This window comes from Chiloscyllium plagiosum, unplaced genomic scaffold (assembly GCF_037043375.1).
Source record: "Chiloscyllium plagiosum isolate Xiang-an unplaced genomic scaffold, Cpla_swu_hap1 HiC_scaffold_10, whole genome shotgun sequence".
NCBI lineage: Eukaryota > Metazoa > Chordata > Chondrichthyes > Orectolobiformes > Hemiscylliidae > Chiloscyllium > Chiloscyllium plagiosum.
In genome coordinates, this window is record NW_028270148.1 from 18,472,678 (window position 1) to 18,492,228 (window position 19,551).

The window sequence follows — 19,551 nt, forward strand, 5'->3', positions numbered from 1 at the left end:
GATTGGTGTCCAACACTCGGTGGTTGGTAGGTGGGATAACACCATTGACTATGGAGGGTGAGGGGCTGGTAGTGAAAGAGGAAATAAAGTCAGCTTGGTCTTCTACTCTCCTGTTGGCCTTCGGTGAGGGTAGCATTAGGATAATTAGGGGAGGTGACAGCCTAGTGGTATTATCGTTGGATTGTTAATCCAGAAATCCAGGTCATGCTCTGGGGACCTGGGTTCAAATCCTGCCACAGCAGATGGTGGAATTTGAATTCAACAAAAATCTGGATTTGGAATCCATTACTGAATCCATTGGCAATGTTGTCAGGTCAAACCTCCCTGGTTCACTAATACCTTTTTGGGAAGGAAACTGCCATCCTTACTTGGTCTGGCCTACACTGACTCCAGACCCAAAGCAATGTGGTTGCATCTAAACTGCCCTCTGGACAATTAGGGATGGATAATAAATGCTGACCCGGCCCATGAATTAAGAAAAAAAACTTTTGCAACTCACTGTCTCAGTGTAGCACAGGAGCAGGAGGCAGTCATTGTCCAGAGAAGGACTTTCCAGCACCAAATGGATGCCAAGGCCATCCAGGCAGTGCTGGAGAGATTCAAGACCACACCCTCCAGGACTGACAGGCTTCGGTCATGAGGAAAGGGGGGAACTTCCTCATTAGAACGGAGAACCACAGGCAGGCATCTGATGAAAGGGCTCAAAGTCATGAGGGTGTCTCGTTGCAGGGGTGATGCCATTGTTTCTGACATCCATGATGCTTGAAAGAAGACCATGATTGTGTCTGTCCATGTGTTGGTTTATTTGCATCCACCAGATGAAGCAATGTCATGACACCAGCCACTTGATTAGATTACATTACATTACATTACATTACAGCGTGGAAACAGGCCCTTCGGCATCAACAAGTCCATACTGACCCGCCAAAGCGCAACCCACCCATACCCCTACATTTACCCCTTACCTAACACTACGGGCAATTTAGCATGGCCAATTCATCTGACCTGCACATCTTTGGGCTGTGGGAGGAAACCGAAGCACCCAGAGGAAACCCACACAGACAGGGGGAGAACGTGCAAACTCCACACAGTCAGTCGCCTGAGGTGGGAATTGAACCCTGGTCTCCAGCGCTGTGAGGCAGCAGTGCTAACCACTCTGCCACCGTGCCGCCCACTTGGCTGAATCTTCAACCCAACCCCACTCCACAACAACTCCAGCACCAAACAGGCCCTGGGGACTAAAGGATCTCAAGGTGAAATCTCATCGACTTGACGTTGTGAAGATATTGAACATTCACCACTCGGGTGGTGGCAGAGTCCCAAAAGGAGGGAAAAAGTGTTTTAATCTGCAGGATTACCACAGATCTACATTTACCACATGGAGTTACAAACAAAGGATACACACAGCTCAGTAACTCATTATCTGTTGCAGAGTTCATCCATAACGCATTGTGCATCCTACTTGGTCTAGGCTACTTCAACTACTGCCCACTGTTCAGAGTGCCATTTAACACAATTAGTCTCCATTTGCTTTTCGACAATGTCCACACACACACACACACACACACACACACACACACACACACACACACACACACACACACACACACACACACACACACACACACACACACACACACACACACACACACACACACACACACACACACACACACCAGTTAGATCTGTTCACAGTTGTTGAGGCCTGAAGCTGAACTCAGCCTCACATTCTGCCAGGACCTGCTGCAGGTTGTCAGTCAGGGGATGTTCTCTTCCATGGGTCACCTTGAGAATGTCAAATGCCTGGCAATGCAGAAAGAACAAAAAAGTCAGTGCGACACTTCACTCCCAGACACACAGCTCACTTCCTACCCAGCTCTTTATCTTGCAGTCCACAATGTCTCCCTTTGTATGAGGTGACTGGTAGATGAGGCGTACAAATTTTACCATGTAATAGCAGCAAATGCCTCAACAGCCATGTCCGCTATCTGCTCGGAATCAGGCTGCTAGGGCTGAGCTCCACAGAACCGTGTAATGTTATGCAAATTTATACCTCAACCGGCACAACAGCAAGAATAACAGATAATAACCTGGCTGCTGCATTGCTAAACACCATATAATTTTTCGTCTCTGTATATGATGAAAGAGACAGGGATTGAACTATCTATTAGGACATGGCATGTACAAATAACAGAACAGTTGAAAATAAATCTTAATTTGTTGTTCTGTTAATGGCCTTCAGTTTAACAGAGTCCCATTTAAAACAATTAACAGAAGACTTCATTCTTAACACAGACTGATGGGAGGGTGGCAGAGACAGGAGCAATGTTTCACTTACCTTTAAGGTCCAGATCACAAAAGCAGGCTGAGATTCTCTAATGAAGGTCACTTGGCCTTCATCCAATGATCAAGGTCAAACTCAATGGGACTTGGGACTTTTGAATGTACGTTTAGGGACTGATCTCCACAATTTCACTCAATTACAGACAGGGACACGTGCCTTCATTACATTGGATGGAATTCCAGAATCTTCCCCAGCTTGGGATCCTGCTGTATAATTCTGCCCACAGTTCTGTCAAAGCCACAAAGGAGTGGCTTTTTCTTGAATACTGAATAATATAATTAAATAGGGGTTCATGTGGAATCAGTACACACCATCTTACACTCATTTCTTTGATTCAACGCTACAGAAAGCGGTCTAAGCTGACAGAGGTTAAAATGATAGGGGTTTAATGGATGAAGGGTCATAATACAGAAGGTTTATAATGGAGGTAATATTATAATGGAAGGAAGTGCTGCATTGTGAGGGGGTTATAATAGAGAAGGGTTTGTAATGGAAGAGGGGTGTATAATTGTCCAGGGTTTGTAACTCGAGGGCTGTTTCAGTGGGACGGGGAACCTACTGCGAATCCTCTTGCAAGGATGCCTACCTTGAAGAAGTTCTCCTCCTCTCTCCACAAGAATCTCAGTGAGTCTCTCTCTCACTGCAACCCCAAGGTCCTCATGATCTGTTCTACCTGCCAATCTCCCTTCCCACCTATCTGCTCCACCCTCCCCTCTGACCTCACCTCCACCCCCACCCCTATTCACCTCTAGACTCTTTACCACCTTCCCCCACCCTCCTCTCTGACATATCACCTCCATCCCCACACCCATTCACCCATTGTACTCTTTACTACCTTCCCCCACCCTCCACTTTGACCTATCACCTCCACCCCCATCCTCCTCTCTGAACTATCACCTCCATCCCCACACCCATTCACCCATTGTACTCTTTACTACTTTCCCCCACCCTCCACTTTGACCTATCACCTCCACCCCCACCCTCCTCTCTGACCTATCACCTCCATCCCCACACCCATTCACCCATTGTACTCTTTACTAACTTCCCCCACCCTCCACTTTGACCTATCACCTCTACCCCCACCCTCCTCTCTGACCTATCACCTCCAACCCACCCTCCTCTCTGACCTATCACGCCCATTCACCTATTGTACTCTTTGCTACCTTCTCCCCAGCCGCTCCCCTGCCCGCCCCATTTATCTCTCCACCCTGGAGGCTCCCTGCCTCTATTCCTGATGAAGGGCTTTTGCCCGAAACGTCGATTTTCCTGCTCCTTGGATGCTGCCTGACCTGCTGTGCTTTTCCAGCACCACTCTGATCTAAATCCCAGGGTTAGCATATGAAGGGGAAGATGGTTTATGGGAGATGGGTTATAATGGAAGATAGTTTATGAAAGAGTTTGAGGGTAACTAAGGAGAAATTCTTCTCAAGAGTGGATTGCTAAGATCTGTAATACACTACCCAAAGGACAGTGGCATCAGATTACACACCACCATTCAATAAGCAATCCCACAGATGCTCAAGGAGGATTAATTTGCAGTGTTCCCGGGAAAATTTGTGCCTGATTAGGAATCAGGAAAGTTAGCCAATTAGGAAAGTTCTTCAAATACATATCACAGGCACAATGGGCTGTGCAATCTTAAGTGGTTTAAGCTGATAACGTGAAAAGTACAGAGTATGCACTTTGGACCAGAGACCGCTCTGCAAGTAAAGTTAGAGATATGCTCAGGGATGTCGGAGCTCACTGACCTGCTTTAGTGTGCCCGCTGCTTCCTTCAGCTTGCCCTGATGATGTTGCAGCTTGCCCACTCTCATGAGTTGCACTCCTCTCACAGGATGAGCGCCAGCATAGTACAACCTGGAAGCAGATCGAGGTACGGACTGGGTTCAGTTACAATGTGATATCGGACAACTAACACCACAGAACTCCACACAGCACAATCTGTAGGTGACCTCATTCAAGAGAAACCAAAGCAGCAGGCGCAGGGAGAAGTGTAGCTGACCCACAAGCGCATATCGATCTGATGTTATAGCTCCCTTGCACAGTTATTCCCTCAGACTGCAGTCAAGCTTTCAGACCTTTGCAGAAGAGGCAGATGCTCCACAGAAGTAAGCAATATTGTAAGCAGATAATACCAGGATTAATGGAAGACGCGTTCCCCAGCTCATCATAGGGTTGAATATTATGGCCACCCTCAAGTGGGAAAACAGCCAGGCAGACCTGCTGATGAGGGCGAGGTACCATGGGTGCTGTGGCCACCATTAGCCCACTTACCCCACCTTTGCTTTACATGCTAGATTAGGTGGGCTGCTGGTCTGTGGCCCAGTTGAGACCCTTAAGTGGACAATGCATGCTCCATTGAGGGCCTCATCCCACTGGGAAAGCCCTCCCTCCAATTGGTTGGCAGGTTCACTCCAGCAGGTTGTCGCTCAACGAACTGGAGATGGGGAGGTCTGACTCCTTCCTGGGCCTCCTATGTAAGTATAAATCACAGGCCCTACCTGAGACAGTTAGGCCTCTCTTTTGCCCACCAACCACCCACCTGTCCTGTCCAACCTGCCTCTCCCTCAGCCACTCTCGCTGGGGCCTGACAACAGAGCCCCAGTCAGGATCCTACACTTAACCCTGACTGTTCTTCTTTCAGGGTCTCCTGCAATTCCAGGAATGACCACCAATCCTGGGGTGCTATGGAGCTGCTGGCCTCTGGCAGCTCAGTGAGGTGAGACTTCCTCTTGGAGGCAGACTGAAGCTCCGCCTCAAACTAGTTCAAGGGCCATCACCCGAAATGTCAAACAGAGTGGACCAGCCAAGGAGGAGATATACAGTGGGGTGATGGAAGATCACTCTCTCCATATAATCTAACCCAAAATGGCCTTCAGGAAAAGCTTGCATATCAACAGTTTGGAATGGCTGGACTGTTTATTAACTCCATCTACCTCTCCTTGGATTTTGTTAATTGGTGATATCTTACTGAACAAAAATGTATAAGAAGAAGGAGGCTCTCTACACCTCCCATAACCTTTCTAGATTAAACGTCTGTCGAACACAACCTTGAATATATTCACTGATCCAGCCTCTACTGCTCCCTGGGCAAGTGAATTCCAAACTCTAACAACCTATTAATCTTGAGGTAGTTCCCCATCAATCTCAATTTTCAGTCGAGGTATTTGAGACACTGAATGGTGTAAAAACTGATGAAACGGGGGTGTCAGGAAGTTTAACTGTACTTCAAAGTGATGAGGCACCAAGCCTGGAGGAGATGCACCTCTGGAGGAGGTTTGATTGGAAATTGTGGACACATGGTCCATAATCTCTCAAACCTCCTTCGATACTGAGCTGGTAAATTGCATTTGTTACACCCTTGTTCAGGAAGGGAATAGACCAGTGTGAAACATTGAAGTGGGGTGAGCAGGTGATACATTAATCTCAAAGCCATCTTTAAAAAATAAGGTCTGACATGAGATAAATTGTTTCCTTGGGTTGACAAATAAATTCCCTGTCAACCTGTAGCCGAGCCTTTGCAGTCAGCACCTGACTAACTGAGTTGTGGCCCACGTTACATCCTGAACTGGGAAGGTGTGAGCCACTCTGAGGGTCAGAGAGAGAGAGAGAGAGAGAGAGAGAGAGAATAGATCACCTTTACTCTGTCAGCCAGCACCTTGTGCAAACTCAAAGGGTCTCTAAACACTATCGAGTGTGTTTCAGCATTAACATGTTCCTGCACTTGATCCATGTCTCTTGGAGAACATGGGGAGTCACTATTGATGCCAAGTGTCTGCTTCTTTTCAAAATCAGCGACAGCAAGTGAATAGAAACAGACAAGAATGGTTAACGTTGCCCAGTTGCTGCATGAGCAAAGAAGGAAGATCAGAAGTTCTCCAGCAGAACATGGCAATGGCTCCAATTCGGAAACTCACACAGAAACACACGACATTGTTCGGAAAGTCCAACAGGACAATATCCACTGGCTTCTGCAGCAATGACAGAGCGCTGGTCTGACCACATCTGAACGTGCTCAGACTGCCTTTCTGGTGAAGATCTAGCTGAAACTGGCAAGTGTGGTCAATGAAATCTATAGCCCTGATTACAGTCAGACACTGAATACAATCTGAGTGGGGCCAGGGTCGTCAGACTTAGTAAAGCTTACCGGGCCTGGGTACAGACAGAATGGGTAAACCATATTGGGGCCAGGGTACAGTCAGAATGGATAAACCCATTGGCTTAAGTGTACAGCCAGATTGGGTACCTTACATTGCCTGTGTGGAGATAAGCTAGGTAAGCCTTATGGCACCTGGGTAGACTCAGATTGGATAAACCTGATATGCTTGGGTACAGTTAGACTGGGCGGATCTGATGAACATGGAGTACAGTCAGACTGAGTAAAAGTTCTGAGTAATGCACCCTGGGTAAATCTGAGGAACCTTCGGTCCAGGCAAACTGAATAAACCTAATGAACTCGAGGTACAGTCAGACTGAGTAAACCTGATTAACCCTGAGGTACAGTCAGACTGAATAAACCTAATGAACCTGAGGTACAGTCAGACTGAGTAAACCTGAGGTACAGTCAGACTGAATAATCCTAATGAACCTGAGGCACAGTCAGACTGGGTAAATCTGATGGACCCTGGGTACAGTCAGACTGTGTATGCCTTACTATGGCCAAGGAACAGTCAGATGAGGCAAGCCTGAATCACTTCACACTGTAGCAGCTGGCTTGGTGAACAATGCAGTCGAGAGCGAGGGTTCATTAGTCTGGAGGTCAGACCCTCAGAATGCTGAAGGTCAGAATGGCACACTGACAGTAGACTGTGCAAACTTCAGTTATTTAGCTCTGGGCGATGCAGAGGTCATGGAGTGAGTTAATGGAGATGTTTCAAAAAACAAAGAAGGTTTGACCCAGAATGGGAATGACTCCTCCTCATACTCCCAGAACAAGGGGACAATGCAGTGAAAGCATTAAGACACAAGACACTCTGATAATATAAAACATATCAACTGAGGAGATGACAGAAGCAAAATGGGGAGGTTTGAAAGGGAAGGATACAAGTACAGGTTGTTCTGCTATAATGCGTATTTCGTCAATGTGAATTGGCTATAACGTGATGAATGAAAAGGGAGGCAGTTTTGAAAGTGAGAACTTTTAAAGTATGTGTTGGCTATAATGTGATCACAGCACCAACACTTTAATTGTATTGCGTGATTTTTGTCGAGCACAGGGTCACACAGGAACGCAGCTCTTGCACTATATAGAAGAAAAGACTGTAATAGGGAAATAATTCCAATAAGAAAGTTGGTGAAATGATGGGGATTAAAAGGACTGAGTTGTTATGTTCACAAAATAGGGTCAGGTTCAATGGAACAAAGTGCCTTTGCCTTTTCTAACAATTCTTAAATGACATAAGAGGCAGTATCAGATGTGACACCTCTCAAACATCTCTCCTACTTATCATTGTTTGTTGGAGTTACACCGGGGACAAAGTCTAACCTCCCTCCCTCTCCAGGAAGAATACAAAAATGGATATTCAAAGCTGATTAATTTTTTACTGGTGTGGCAAGAACATGGAATCCATCTTTCTTACCCAACTGTACAAGAACCCTTCATGTCCCTCACGTGTAACCTGAGAAGCATAAGGAATAGAAACAAGAGGTCATTTAGCCCCTTGAGCCTGCTTTGGTCATTCAATGCACTCTTGGCTGATGATCTGCCCTCAAAACTCTTCCCAAATCCTATCCTGCACCAACAGGTTGCTCTGAAGCCAACATGTAAATACTCAAGTCTGACAGCTATCATTATAATGTTACAGTCTCTCCTCTTCATCAGACTGACTGTTCTTTATTATTCTTAACCAACTGCATTGAGTAGAAACTTACACAATAAAATGGTATCTTACATTACTTATGGTAAATTTTGAAATTAAGTTCTAATTCAGGCTTTGACCTGCTGTCTAGAGAGAAGAGCTTGATAAATGAAAGCTTTTAAATTTTAACACTGCTGAAAGGATTAACACTTCAATCGGCTAAAAACAAATCAACTGCTGAGAAAAGATGTATTTTTATGCCCCTTCTGGAAATTTCCCTTTCCTGATTGGGTAGTCCGTTACGGAATTTGTGGCCCCTTTGATATTTAATTTGGTCTCACCCTCTATGTAATCCAGATGTCAGTGCAATCGCGTCTGTAACCTGTGTCTCTCCATGGTTGTTTCAGTTGCGGGCAGTGCAGCAGGTGGGGCTGCCTTATTACAAGGGAGCTGAAGTATTGCAAAGTTTAAAAGACAAGTTGCTTAATTGAGGTGGGGAAAATCACTTACGTGGGATTAAGGCAGTGTCAAAATTCAAAAGGCCTACAATAACCACATTCTTTGTCATTTCCTCTCCACTTCTGAAGTGCTGCACACAGACAGACAGTTAAAAACAAAACTCAAGCCAACAAAGAAAACCCCAAACTCAAAACAAAACCCATTGACACTTCTGGTTTTACCCCTGAATGCCCAGTTTGCTTCCTGGGTTAAAATAGGGGCTACCCTTTGACAGTTTGTTCATTAACAAAGAGAATCTAGCACCTTTAATGTCACAAAACATTCCAAGCTACCGCGCAGAAGTATCAAAATCTGACAGGAGATATGCAGTCAGATGGAGTCATACAGCACGGAAACAGACCCTTCGGTCCAACTAATCCATGACCAAAAGCTTGGTGGGAGAGGAAAGGAGTGATTGAGAGGAGGAATGCAAGGCAGAAAGAGATGGAGAAGTGTAGAAGGAGGTTCAACAGCTGTATCAGGACTTCTCTGACAAAGCAGCACAGCTGCAGTACTGTGCCAACAGTATCAGCCCAAGCATTCTGAGCTCAGCAGATTTTTCTTGTGAACATCCCTGGCTAACTTCCTACAAATCAACCTCTAGAGAACCAAACAATAACTCACTGAGGTCACAGTACCTGACCCCGTCGCTTGTTTTGCACATTTCCTTAATTGGAGATACCACTGTCAGGGATTAGTAGCACAGTTCCTGATTCCACTTCAGCTGGGGATCGAGCATTCATCAAATGATTTTATTTTGGTGAGCCAATTCTTTTGTTGAACACAAAACAAGTGAGAATATTCTTACACTCCTGTCTTGAATTGGAACACCTGCAGGTTACAAAGTGTTGACACTGCCTCACTAACGTAACGGTGTTGTGAGCTCCCAGCAGCTTGCTCTACAGCACTGCAGGCACCTTTTCAGCTCTCAGCTATGGTTAGGCTTGTGGAGCCGCACCCACTGACCCCTTTCAGGTGGCATTAGGGCAACAGGCAGCTAGTGAACTGTAAGGTCATGTTCAAAGCATCTTGCATGCATCAACTGCGACACAATCTCATGGTGAGCAACTCCCAACAGCAGGACGTTCAGACTGCGTCTGGCTGATTGAACCTTTTGTATATCTGAATTGGATATGAGCTTCCTAAAAACAAAAAGACAACAAACTGCAGGATTCCAGCAACATTCAAGGTATTTCTCGGGATCTGGATTCTGACAGTGAATACTCAGACGCAGGAGTTGCTATGGAAATGGGATGCCATCTTCAGCAAGAGCAGACTCTGTGAAATTTGTCTTTAAGCCTGCTGACATCCAAAGCAAGTACTTCAGTCTGCTCGCAGGCACGCGGGGGTGATTTATAATTAATAATGGTTGACTGCTTCGTGTCATACTGAGGTTAATCTGCAGGTTGGGAGTGCACATACCCTCATCAATGGTGTACATACCCTCAATGCCTTGATACAACACCCTGTGGTTCATTGCATTGTGCTTTTCAATTATTTAGTGAAGGAAATTAGAGTTTCTCACTGTGGGAGCATTGGGAGGGGGGTGTTGGTCCTTAATGCGATAGTGTTTGATGAGCTCACCTGATACTTGCAGCCGCTGAATTGGCATTGGAGGAGATCTCAAACATCACAAAGGGCAGGGGCAAATGGGCAGGTAGCAATGAGCTGCCACGTGGTGGGTGATGAACTGTATCAGATTGTGCCTGGCCTAGTTCAAAGTGGGCAGCTCGCTGTCAGCAGATGCTTGAATTCTCATCCTTGACCCCTGTGTGATTCCATCCAAAAGATAGCTTGATGGAAATAAAAGTTCCTCAGGAACAGGGGAACAGGAGTAGGTCATTCTGTCCATTGAGTCTACCCCGCCATTCAATGTGATCAGGGCTGATTGTACACTTCAATGTCTTTTACCCACCTCCCCTCCACTCCCCGCATAATCCTTGGTGCTATTGGTGATCAGAAATCTCTCAAACTCTCCCTTAAATATACTCAAGGACTGAGCTGCCACTGCACTCTGTGGTAGAGAACTCCAAAGGTTTACTGCACTCTGAGTAAAAAAAAAATCCTCCTATCTCAAAGTTAGGTGGCATCTCAATTGTTTTTAAAATGTGCCCCGGGCTGTAGACTCCACAAGCAGGGCAATACCTGCATTTAGCCTTTAGGTATTTTGTAGGTTTTAGTGAGATCACCTCTCACTCTCTAGAGTTTCGAAGAATACAGGTCAGTTTGCCATTCATAGGACAATAAGTCATCCTGAGAACAAGTTTGGTGAACTGTCGTTGCAATCCCTGTATGGCATCAGAGACAAGGTTACCAAACCTTCACACAGTACTGCCAATGCATTCTAACTGCAGTCTAACAACACTCAGTGGTTAACACTGCTGCCTCACAGCACCAGGGACCCAGGTTTGATTCCCGCCTCAGGCGACTGTCTGTGTGGAGTTTGTACATTCTCCATTTGTCTGCAAGGGTTTCCTCCAGGTGCTCCGGTTTCCTCCCACAATCCAAAGATGTGCAGGTCAGGTGAATTGGCCATGCTAAATTGCCCACAGCATTAGGTGCATTAGTCAGAGGTAAGTATAGGGTTGGGGAATGGATCTGGGTGGGTTACTCTTCGGAGGGTCAGTGTGGACTTGTTGGGCCGAAGGGCCTGTTTCCATACTGTAGAGAATCTAATCTAATCTCACACTCCCACATAATTCAAACAAGATCTCACCACTCCTCTACTCAAATCCTCTTGCGATTCCTAATAAAAAACAGAGAACTGCAGATGCCAGAAATCTGAAACAAAAACAGAAGTTGCTGGAGAAACTCAGCAGGCCTGACTGCGTCTGTAGGGAGAAAGCAGTCAAAGTTCTGAGTCCAGTGACTATTCATTAGAATACTGGATCTGAAACGATAACTCTGCTTTCTCTCCAGATGAAGTTCCTTCAGCAATTTGTGTTTTTGTTTCCTCTGACAATTCCATTGGCCTTCCCAATCATTTGCTGCACTGACATGTTAGCCTTCAGTGCCTTATTAACAAAGACAACTAGGTCCCTTTGTAAATCCACACTGTCCAAACTCTTTCTATTTAGAGAATACTCTGCACAGCTGTTTCTCTGACCAAAATGGATAACCCCACATTCTTCCACATTATATTCCAACTGCCTCATTCTTATTCAATGACTAAGCCTGGGTAAAGCCTCTTGAAGCCACTTCACATTTTCTTTAGAACACACATTCCCATTTAGTTTTGTTTTCAAAACTTTGGAAATGTTACATTCAACCCACACCTTCAAATAATCAGTACAGATAGCTCTTCTACAGCGCGGTGGTTGTGTTCTTGTGCAACCCTGTGTTATAGAAAAAAACGCGCTTTAGATCCAGCACTTTAAATGTTGGCAATATAATCGCATTACAACCAACACACGATTTGAAAGTTCACACTTTAGAAACAGTGCCCTCAATACAACAATCCCATTATAGCAAATTTGCATTAACAAAACGACCTGTTAACATTACAGCAGAACGACCTGTATTTACTGCGAAGAGCTGGGGCCCAAGTACTGATCCTTGTGGGAACCCACTAGTCACAACCTGTCAATATGAGAATAACTCATTTATTCTGACTCCCTGTTTTCGGACTGTTAGTCAATAATTAATCCATGTATTTTAATGTTTTTAACCAGCCTTTTCTGGGGGAGCTTTATCAAAAGCCTTCTGAAAATTTATGCTCTACTTTATCAAGCTTGTTTGTAATATCTTTGAAAACCTCCCAACATGTTCATCAAACCAGTCATTCCTGGGGCTTTTCATGGAGCTTCTGCCATTAACTGACAAAGGAGCATGGTTCCCCGTCCAATAAGGCACAGTGAATGGGGGCTCAAATCCCAATGGCCAATAAGATGTTGTGCAGTTCAAGATGTGTATGGGTAGCCCACAGTAGAGGGCAAGTAGCTGATGCAGGGTGCTTGTCAATATGGAGACTCCTTCTCACAATGACTTTAAAAGGTTACTGAGGAACTGGTTTGAGTGGCCAGGTCACTATTGTAATCCCCTGCAGGGCATTCCCCCATATCCAGGGAACACCAATAGGGCTGCTGCTGAGTGTCTGCCTCTGGGTAAGTAAATTTACCCCTGTGGGGACGAATGGAAAGCCACAGTTGTCCTCCTTTGGTGGCACTGAGCAAGGGTCTTTACAATCTCATCAGTCACCCATCACCTGGGACAGGGTAACTCTGCTGGATACGACCCCGCAGAAAAGCCCAGTGCCAGGATTTTCATTTCATTCATTTCATGAGATTTAGGTGTCCCCAGTAAGGCAGCTTCAGTTGTTCATTTTAAATTACACTCTGAGAGGCCTAAAGACTATTTCAGAGATCGTTTTCGGGTCAACCACATTGTCATGGATCTGGAATCACATGGAGGCCAGACTAGGTAAGGATTGCAGAGAGAGAGAGAGAGAGAGAGACAGACAGACAGACAGTGTGTGTGAGTGTGAGTGTGTGTGAGTGAGAGTTTGTAAATATGTGAGGCATGTGTGAGAATGTGAGTGTACATTAATGAGCCTGTGAGACAGAGTGTGTGCATTTCAGTGTCTGTGTATGAGTGAGTGTGAATGAGTGTGTATGTATCAGTGTGAAAGTGTGTGCATGAGTGAGAATGTGCAGTAGTTGGGGGTGGGCTGGGTTCACCATGAACGAAGACATGGAGGGGCTGGAGGAGGAAAGTTAGCAGGTGTGCACTGTCATTTTTCCACATTGCAGGGAGAGTATGACATTCAGTCATTACACGGAGTGATCATCAATTCTGACAACTGACCAGAGAGGAATAAGAGTTACATAATTAACAAGAGAGTAAGGATTGTGAGTCAATGGCTTTAATATTTTAAAATAGAATTATAAAGAAATCAAGAACCTAATGTAGAATTTAGTTTTGTACGAAGTAAAACAAATTAGAGTCAATATCAGTGAACTGTTTCTATTAAACACATTATATAAATTCTATATTATTACCTAAAATGCATTATATACACTGATTGTCTCAGGAGATTATTTATTCATTGCCTTATATTATGAGCCCAGTATAACTACACCTCTAGCTTCCTGTGTGGCAGTGTCGGGAGGTGGGAGATTCCCAATGAGTCTGCACATAATATCCCTAAATTTCCTCGGAGTCATCCCTAGTCTGTGGAATTCTTTCCCCCAGTGGGCAGTGGGGGCTGGATCCCTGAAAACATTCAACACCGCATTAGACAGAGTTTTCCAACTCCCAAGAGAGTTAAGGGAGATATGGGCATAGGAAGGTGACAGGTGGGAAAGAATGAGGCAGCCAAGGTCACATTAAGATCAGTTGTGGCCTTTACTGAGCAGGGAAACAGGCCTCTAGGGGTTATACTCCTGCTACTGTTCAACCTATTCCCATTTCCCTCAGCTGCTTCTCTAGTTTGCATTGAGTGCAGCCAAGTTACTTGCCTCAGTGCTTCCTCATGGGAGCAAGTTCCGTAATCTAACCCCTTTCTGGGTAAGCATATCTACCTGAAAGAGTTTGGTAGCTTTCTGTCTAACCATCACTTACACCAGCCTGCCCCTTCAAACCACTCCAACAACCAGTACATCTTCCAACTTGCACTACCTCGGAGATCCAGAGGGTGATATGGGATCGAGCACAGAGCATGCTGGAGAAACTCAGCAGGTCTCATAGCTTCTGTCAAGCAAAAAACAGTTAACGTTTCAAATCCAGTTTAACTCTTGTGCATAATGAGCTTCTCCAGCATTCTCTGCGTTTGTTTCAGATTTCCAGCATCTGCAGTCTTTTTCTTTTACTTGGGTGATACAGGATTCCCCTGACTATTCCTATTGTGAAAGTGTGAAGCCACAAAAAGCAATTCCGGATGAAAGGGAATCATATGATTTCCTGAAGGTGAGAACTTCTTCAGCCTTGCAAGGATGTCACACCCCTTCTGGACAGTGGTGATCAGATCTCGTTTCTACTTCTCACCAGAGAACCTGTGGAAAAAGCAGCTCTTCCAACGTCAGAAAATCTGGGAATTAAACTCCCAATTGGTCAGGAAGATTCCCTGGATTGTAAGATTATCAATGGACTGCAGGGGCTGGAGAAACAGGACCCCTACACACAAAATGTTGCCATGTCCTGCAATAAATCAGACCTGGATATAATTTGCCGGACGTGTTTGTGGAATGTGACATGCCTTCTCATTATATTTGAAAACCTAAAGATGTGGCTCTACTCCAAACGGTTTTTGCTCAAGTTCCATGTCAGGCCTGTACAGCCTTGAACAGAAGTGGGGAGGCAGTCAGTGAATGGCCAGATGCCATAACAATTGCTCTTTTCCAAATGGTGGGCAACTTCTCAAGGCTCAATCAGAGGTCACCGCCACGGGACAGGAGAGGGTGACGGTGCTTCAGACTGGAGGTGACCTCTCTCCAACTGGTTTGAGGATTAATTAAACGATGGCCTTTTTCCATCTGGGTCACCGAGGTTGGTGGAGGAGGAACTTGCACCATTTGGTCACCTCCAGTCAGCAAGCACTGAAGGCCTAATGGACAAGCCTCTTTCAATAGGCTCAAAGTGTTCCAGCACAAAAGCAAACTGGTACTTGCCTAATGTCCTGGATGCTCATTCTGTTTCATCATTGCTATCAAAAAGAAATGACTGATTCGAGACTTTACAAATGACCATGTTAAAATAACAACTGTGGAAAGGCCAACGGCATCATTTAAATGAGCTGGCAATTAGTACAATGTGAGGTTCAACTTAGAGCAAAGAGATCCTGGTGGCCATACTTAATATCTGCACCCTGTCCCGTTCCTTGTGAACATATTCCAATAAACAGTGCGGTCATTTTGTTATATTTTACAATATATTGTGACTTTAGAACTGGTGATAGCAGTCTTATCCTTGTGAGGGAAGAGGAAGTAGAGAAGGGGAGGTATTACAATTGTTATGGATGACAATGCCAAGGGATCTAGGTAACAGATTGATTGAGTCATAGAGTCATAGAGATGTACAGAATGGAAACAGACCCTTAGATCCAACTCATTCATACCCTAGATATCCTAAATTAATTTAGTTCTATTTGTCAGTATTTGGCCCATATCCTGCCGAACCCTTCTTATTCATGTACCTATCTAGATGCTTTTTAAATGTTGTAATTGTACCAGCTTCCACCACTTCCTCTGGCAGCTCATTCCATACACACACCACCCTTTGTGTGATAAAGTTGCTCCTTAGGTCCCTTTTAAATCTCTCCCCTCTCATCCTAAACCTCTAGTTCTAGACTCCCCCACCTCAGGGAAAAGACCTTGTCTATTGACCCTATCGAGGCCCCTCATGATTTTATAAACCTCTATAAGGTCATCCCTTAGCCTCCAACACTCCAGGGAAAACAGCCCCAGCCTCTTGCTATAGCACAAACTCTCCAATCCTGGCAACATCCTTGTAAATCTGTTCTGAATCCTTTCAAATTTTACAACAACCTTCCTAATAGGAGGGAAACCAGAATTACAGGATCAACTGCTCAATAGCATTTGATCCATGATATCCTTGACTCCTAAGGTTGTGAAAGGGTAACATTTATTTTAATGTCACAAAGGCTGGTACAAAGTAAATATTGTAGGAGTCAAACCTGAGGTTAACGTGTTCCCAACTGTCTTTGTTGTAATGCAGGTCATAGAGTCATAGATTTGTACTGCACAGAAACAGACCCTTCAGTCCAACCAGACAACCTAAATTAATTTAGTCCAATTTGCCAGTATTTGGCCCATATCCCTCTGAATCCTTCCTATTCATGCACCCATCCAGATGCCTTTTAAGTGTTGTAATTGTACCAGCCTCCATCACTTCCTTTGGCAGCTCATTCCATATACACAACACTCTTTGTGTGAAAAAGTTGCCTATTGGGTCCCTTTTAAATCTTTCCTCTCTCACCTTAAACCCTCTAACTTTGGACTCCGCCACACTGTAACCAGTTGTTGTCATAATAATAAACTTTCTATTGTTTACAGAGCAAGGCTCTTCTAGTTAGACCTGAAACATGGCTGTCCTCATCCACTCAATACCACTTCTGGTACACACAAAACATGGCAAACAGCAACATGGTGACAACCCTGCCACATCTTGGCGACCAGCCCCATTTCTAAATGGTGCCAACAAAGAAAAATTAGACTCAACACCTTCACAAGAAAAAGGGGAGAAAAAGATATGCTGGGGTCAGAGTACTTCAAGACAGACATTGCAAACCCCACAAATTTAGTGGCAACACTCGACACAGAGGAATATTTGAGAATGACACGGAAGACCTTTCAGATCTGATAGGTTTACGGAATAGAGGTCGGACCAAGAGGCACTGGTTTGTCAGAGTGGGTTGAGTGAGTGAATAGACCAGACATGGAGGACTGTGAGAGTTAAAGCTGAAAACTGTGTGCACAGAAAGGGGAAGCCTTAGAATGGCACCATAACCCAGACTGAAAGGGCAGCTCTGATCATGTATCATCTCGTTAGAGAGAAAAAGGTTGAGAGGTGACTTAATTGAGACATATAAGATAATCGGAGGGTTAGATAAGTTGGACAGTGAGAGCCTTTTACCTTGGATGGCAATGGCTAGCACGAGGGGACTTAGCTTTGAACTGAGGGGTGATATATGTAGGACAGATGTCAGAGGTAGTTTCTTTACTCAGAGAGTAGTACGGGTGTGGAACGCACTGCCTGCAACAGTACTAGACTCGCCAACTTTGAGGGCATTTAAATGGTCATTGGATAGGCATATGGATGAGAATGGAATAGTGTAGGTTAGATGGGCTTCAGACTGGTTTCACAGGTCGGCGCAACATTGAGGGCCGAAGAGCCTGTACTGAGTTGTAATGTTCTATGTTCTATCAAAGACACATCATTTAGATTCCAGTAAATTGTCACAAAGCTGGTCCCTTTTTTCTAAAAGCTGTTCCTTTTCTCAAGGATACTGTGTCCGTGGGTTTTTTTCAGAGGGGTCATAAATGGGCGGGGCTCTGATTAGACTAGATTGATACAGAGATGAAAAGGATTTTGATAGGCCTTTTGTTCATACATAAACAGATGAAACCTCAGGCCACAGAGGTCATGTTTTCGAAGTGACCTGTATAATGAAAGGGGAGTGATCAGCTCTCGAGCTGAGCAGTTCAGTCCAGAACTAGTTGGGAGTTCAACAGTGAGCTGTGTGGAAACAAACTCTCTCTCTCCTTCTGCCCTTCTAACTTCAACCTGGAAGCATTTGTTCCATTTTTCACTGTTTTTTGAGGAGGTTTACTTATTGGGACTCTTGTGTATATTCGGGACAGCATAATTAAGTCTAGTTTAGATAGACTGAGTTCTGTAAGGGTTCTTTGTGTTTCATTGTGTAATTTTGTAAACATATTTTTGTCTGTTTTAAAACCTGGTAGTCAACCTCGCTAACTTACTCCGGGTAATTTTCACTGTACACTTATCGAAACAAATTGCAAAGTTATGGTCTGGGCTGCCTGCTTAAGAATATTTTGAGTGGTCTGGCCTAGTCCATAACAACAGAGCTGTAAAAACAATACTAGGAAAGTCTAAAGAAAGGAGCAGAGAGTGGAGGAAATCACTTACTGAGACACTTAAAGCAGATGTACGTGGTCAATTTCGATTTAGATTTTATTGCCAAGTGTACTCAAGTACAGGGGTACAAGAGCACAGTGCAAAGCATCTAATGCTGCCACACAAGGTGCTACCTTCGGTACAAGGGTACCTAGGTACAAAAACCTCAGGTACAAAGGAGTAAAATAAATAAAACTAAGAAGTTAAACATTACAAAGCTTCATAGAATAAATGGAAAATAAAGAGATAAGGTAATAGTTAACATTAAAGTCCTTTTTAATATAAACTGGAAAAATAAAGGAATAAAGTTGAAAGTTCACCAGTCTTTGATGAGCGCTTAATTCGTGTTCAATTCGGATCTAAGGTAGAAATTCTTTCAGAAGGCAAGGAAAACATAGTGGATTCTTAGTGAGGTCCTGGAGTCCAGAAAAATACTGATGGTTGCAAATGGTGGGAAAGTCCTCCAGTACATGAGCAAAGCAGATGAGAACCACTGTTACTTCAGAATAAGAATCTTTAAAGAAGATAAAATTCCGAAACACAAAGAAACAGTGTTGCTAGGAAGATTTAATTGCAGCACTGACCAAACAAAACACCAAATTCTGTAGAAAACATCCTGTAGAAAACAATTCTTGAACTCTTAGAATAATTTCTCAGCTGGATTGTAAGGCAGAAACTGAACAAGTAAATGCACCTCTGTACAGAAGTGGTAGTGTGGCAGGGAATGTTATTACTTGACAAGGGATAAATGAAATGTCAGGCAAGTTTGAAGAGGCAATGAAATCTTTCACTGTTATTTGAAATTGGAAATAATAACATTCTTGAAAGAATGGATTTAACAGAAGAATGTGGCATCCAGGGAAATCTATAGGTGATTTAATTAAAGATCACAACAGATTAACACTGAGATGAGAATAGCAATTCATCGTCAGACTTCATAAGAATGGACTGTTGTAGACATTATTGATGATCCTTTGTCAGACTTATTATAGTCAACAAGTGTGGCGCTGGAAAAGCACAGCAGGTGTGTGTGCACACCCCTGTGTGGTGGAGAGAAAGTGTCCAAAGATGTATTCATTCCAGAGAAAACCATTCAGATACTGAATTATTCAAATATGTGGAAGCTAAATGGATCCTCCTTCAGAGGAAAACACAAAACTTGGCATGGGAGATCTGTGGTGCATATTAATTTCTTAAAGTTCAATAAAAGGATGCACCACATAATGCCATTGCAGCTGGTCAGATGACAATAAGCACTGGAAACACTTGTGAACACGGTAGAGCAAAGTAATCTCATAGGTACAAACACTGCCAGCT

The 19,551-nt window shown here is 44.2% G+C and overlaps 1 protein-coding gene across 2 annotated transcripts in view; it reads right to left on the bottom strand.

Moving 5' to 3' along the window:
- Window positions 1–1,324: 1,324 nt before the first annotated feature.
- Window positions 1,325–19,551, bottom strand: part of smyd3 (SET and MYND domain containing 3) — an 815,623-nt gene continuing 797,396 nt past the window's right edge. For both annotated transcript variants that reach the window (XM_043695426.2, XM_087991171.1), the window contains exons 11-12: window positions 4,093–4,201; window positions 1,325–1,803 (exon numbers count right to left, since the gene is read on the bottom strand). In XM_043695426.2, coding sequence (XP_043551361.1) covers window positions 1,690–1,803; window positions 4,093–4,201 — 223 coding nt within the window. In that variant the 3' untranslated portion in view covers window positions 1,325–1,689. The remainder of the gene's footprint in view (window positions 1,804–4,092; window positions 4,202–19,551) is intronic.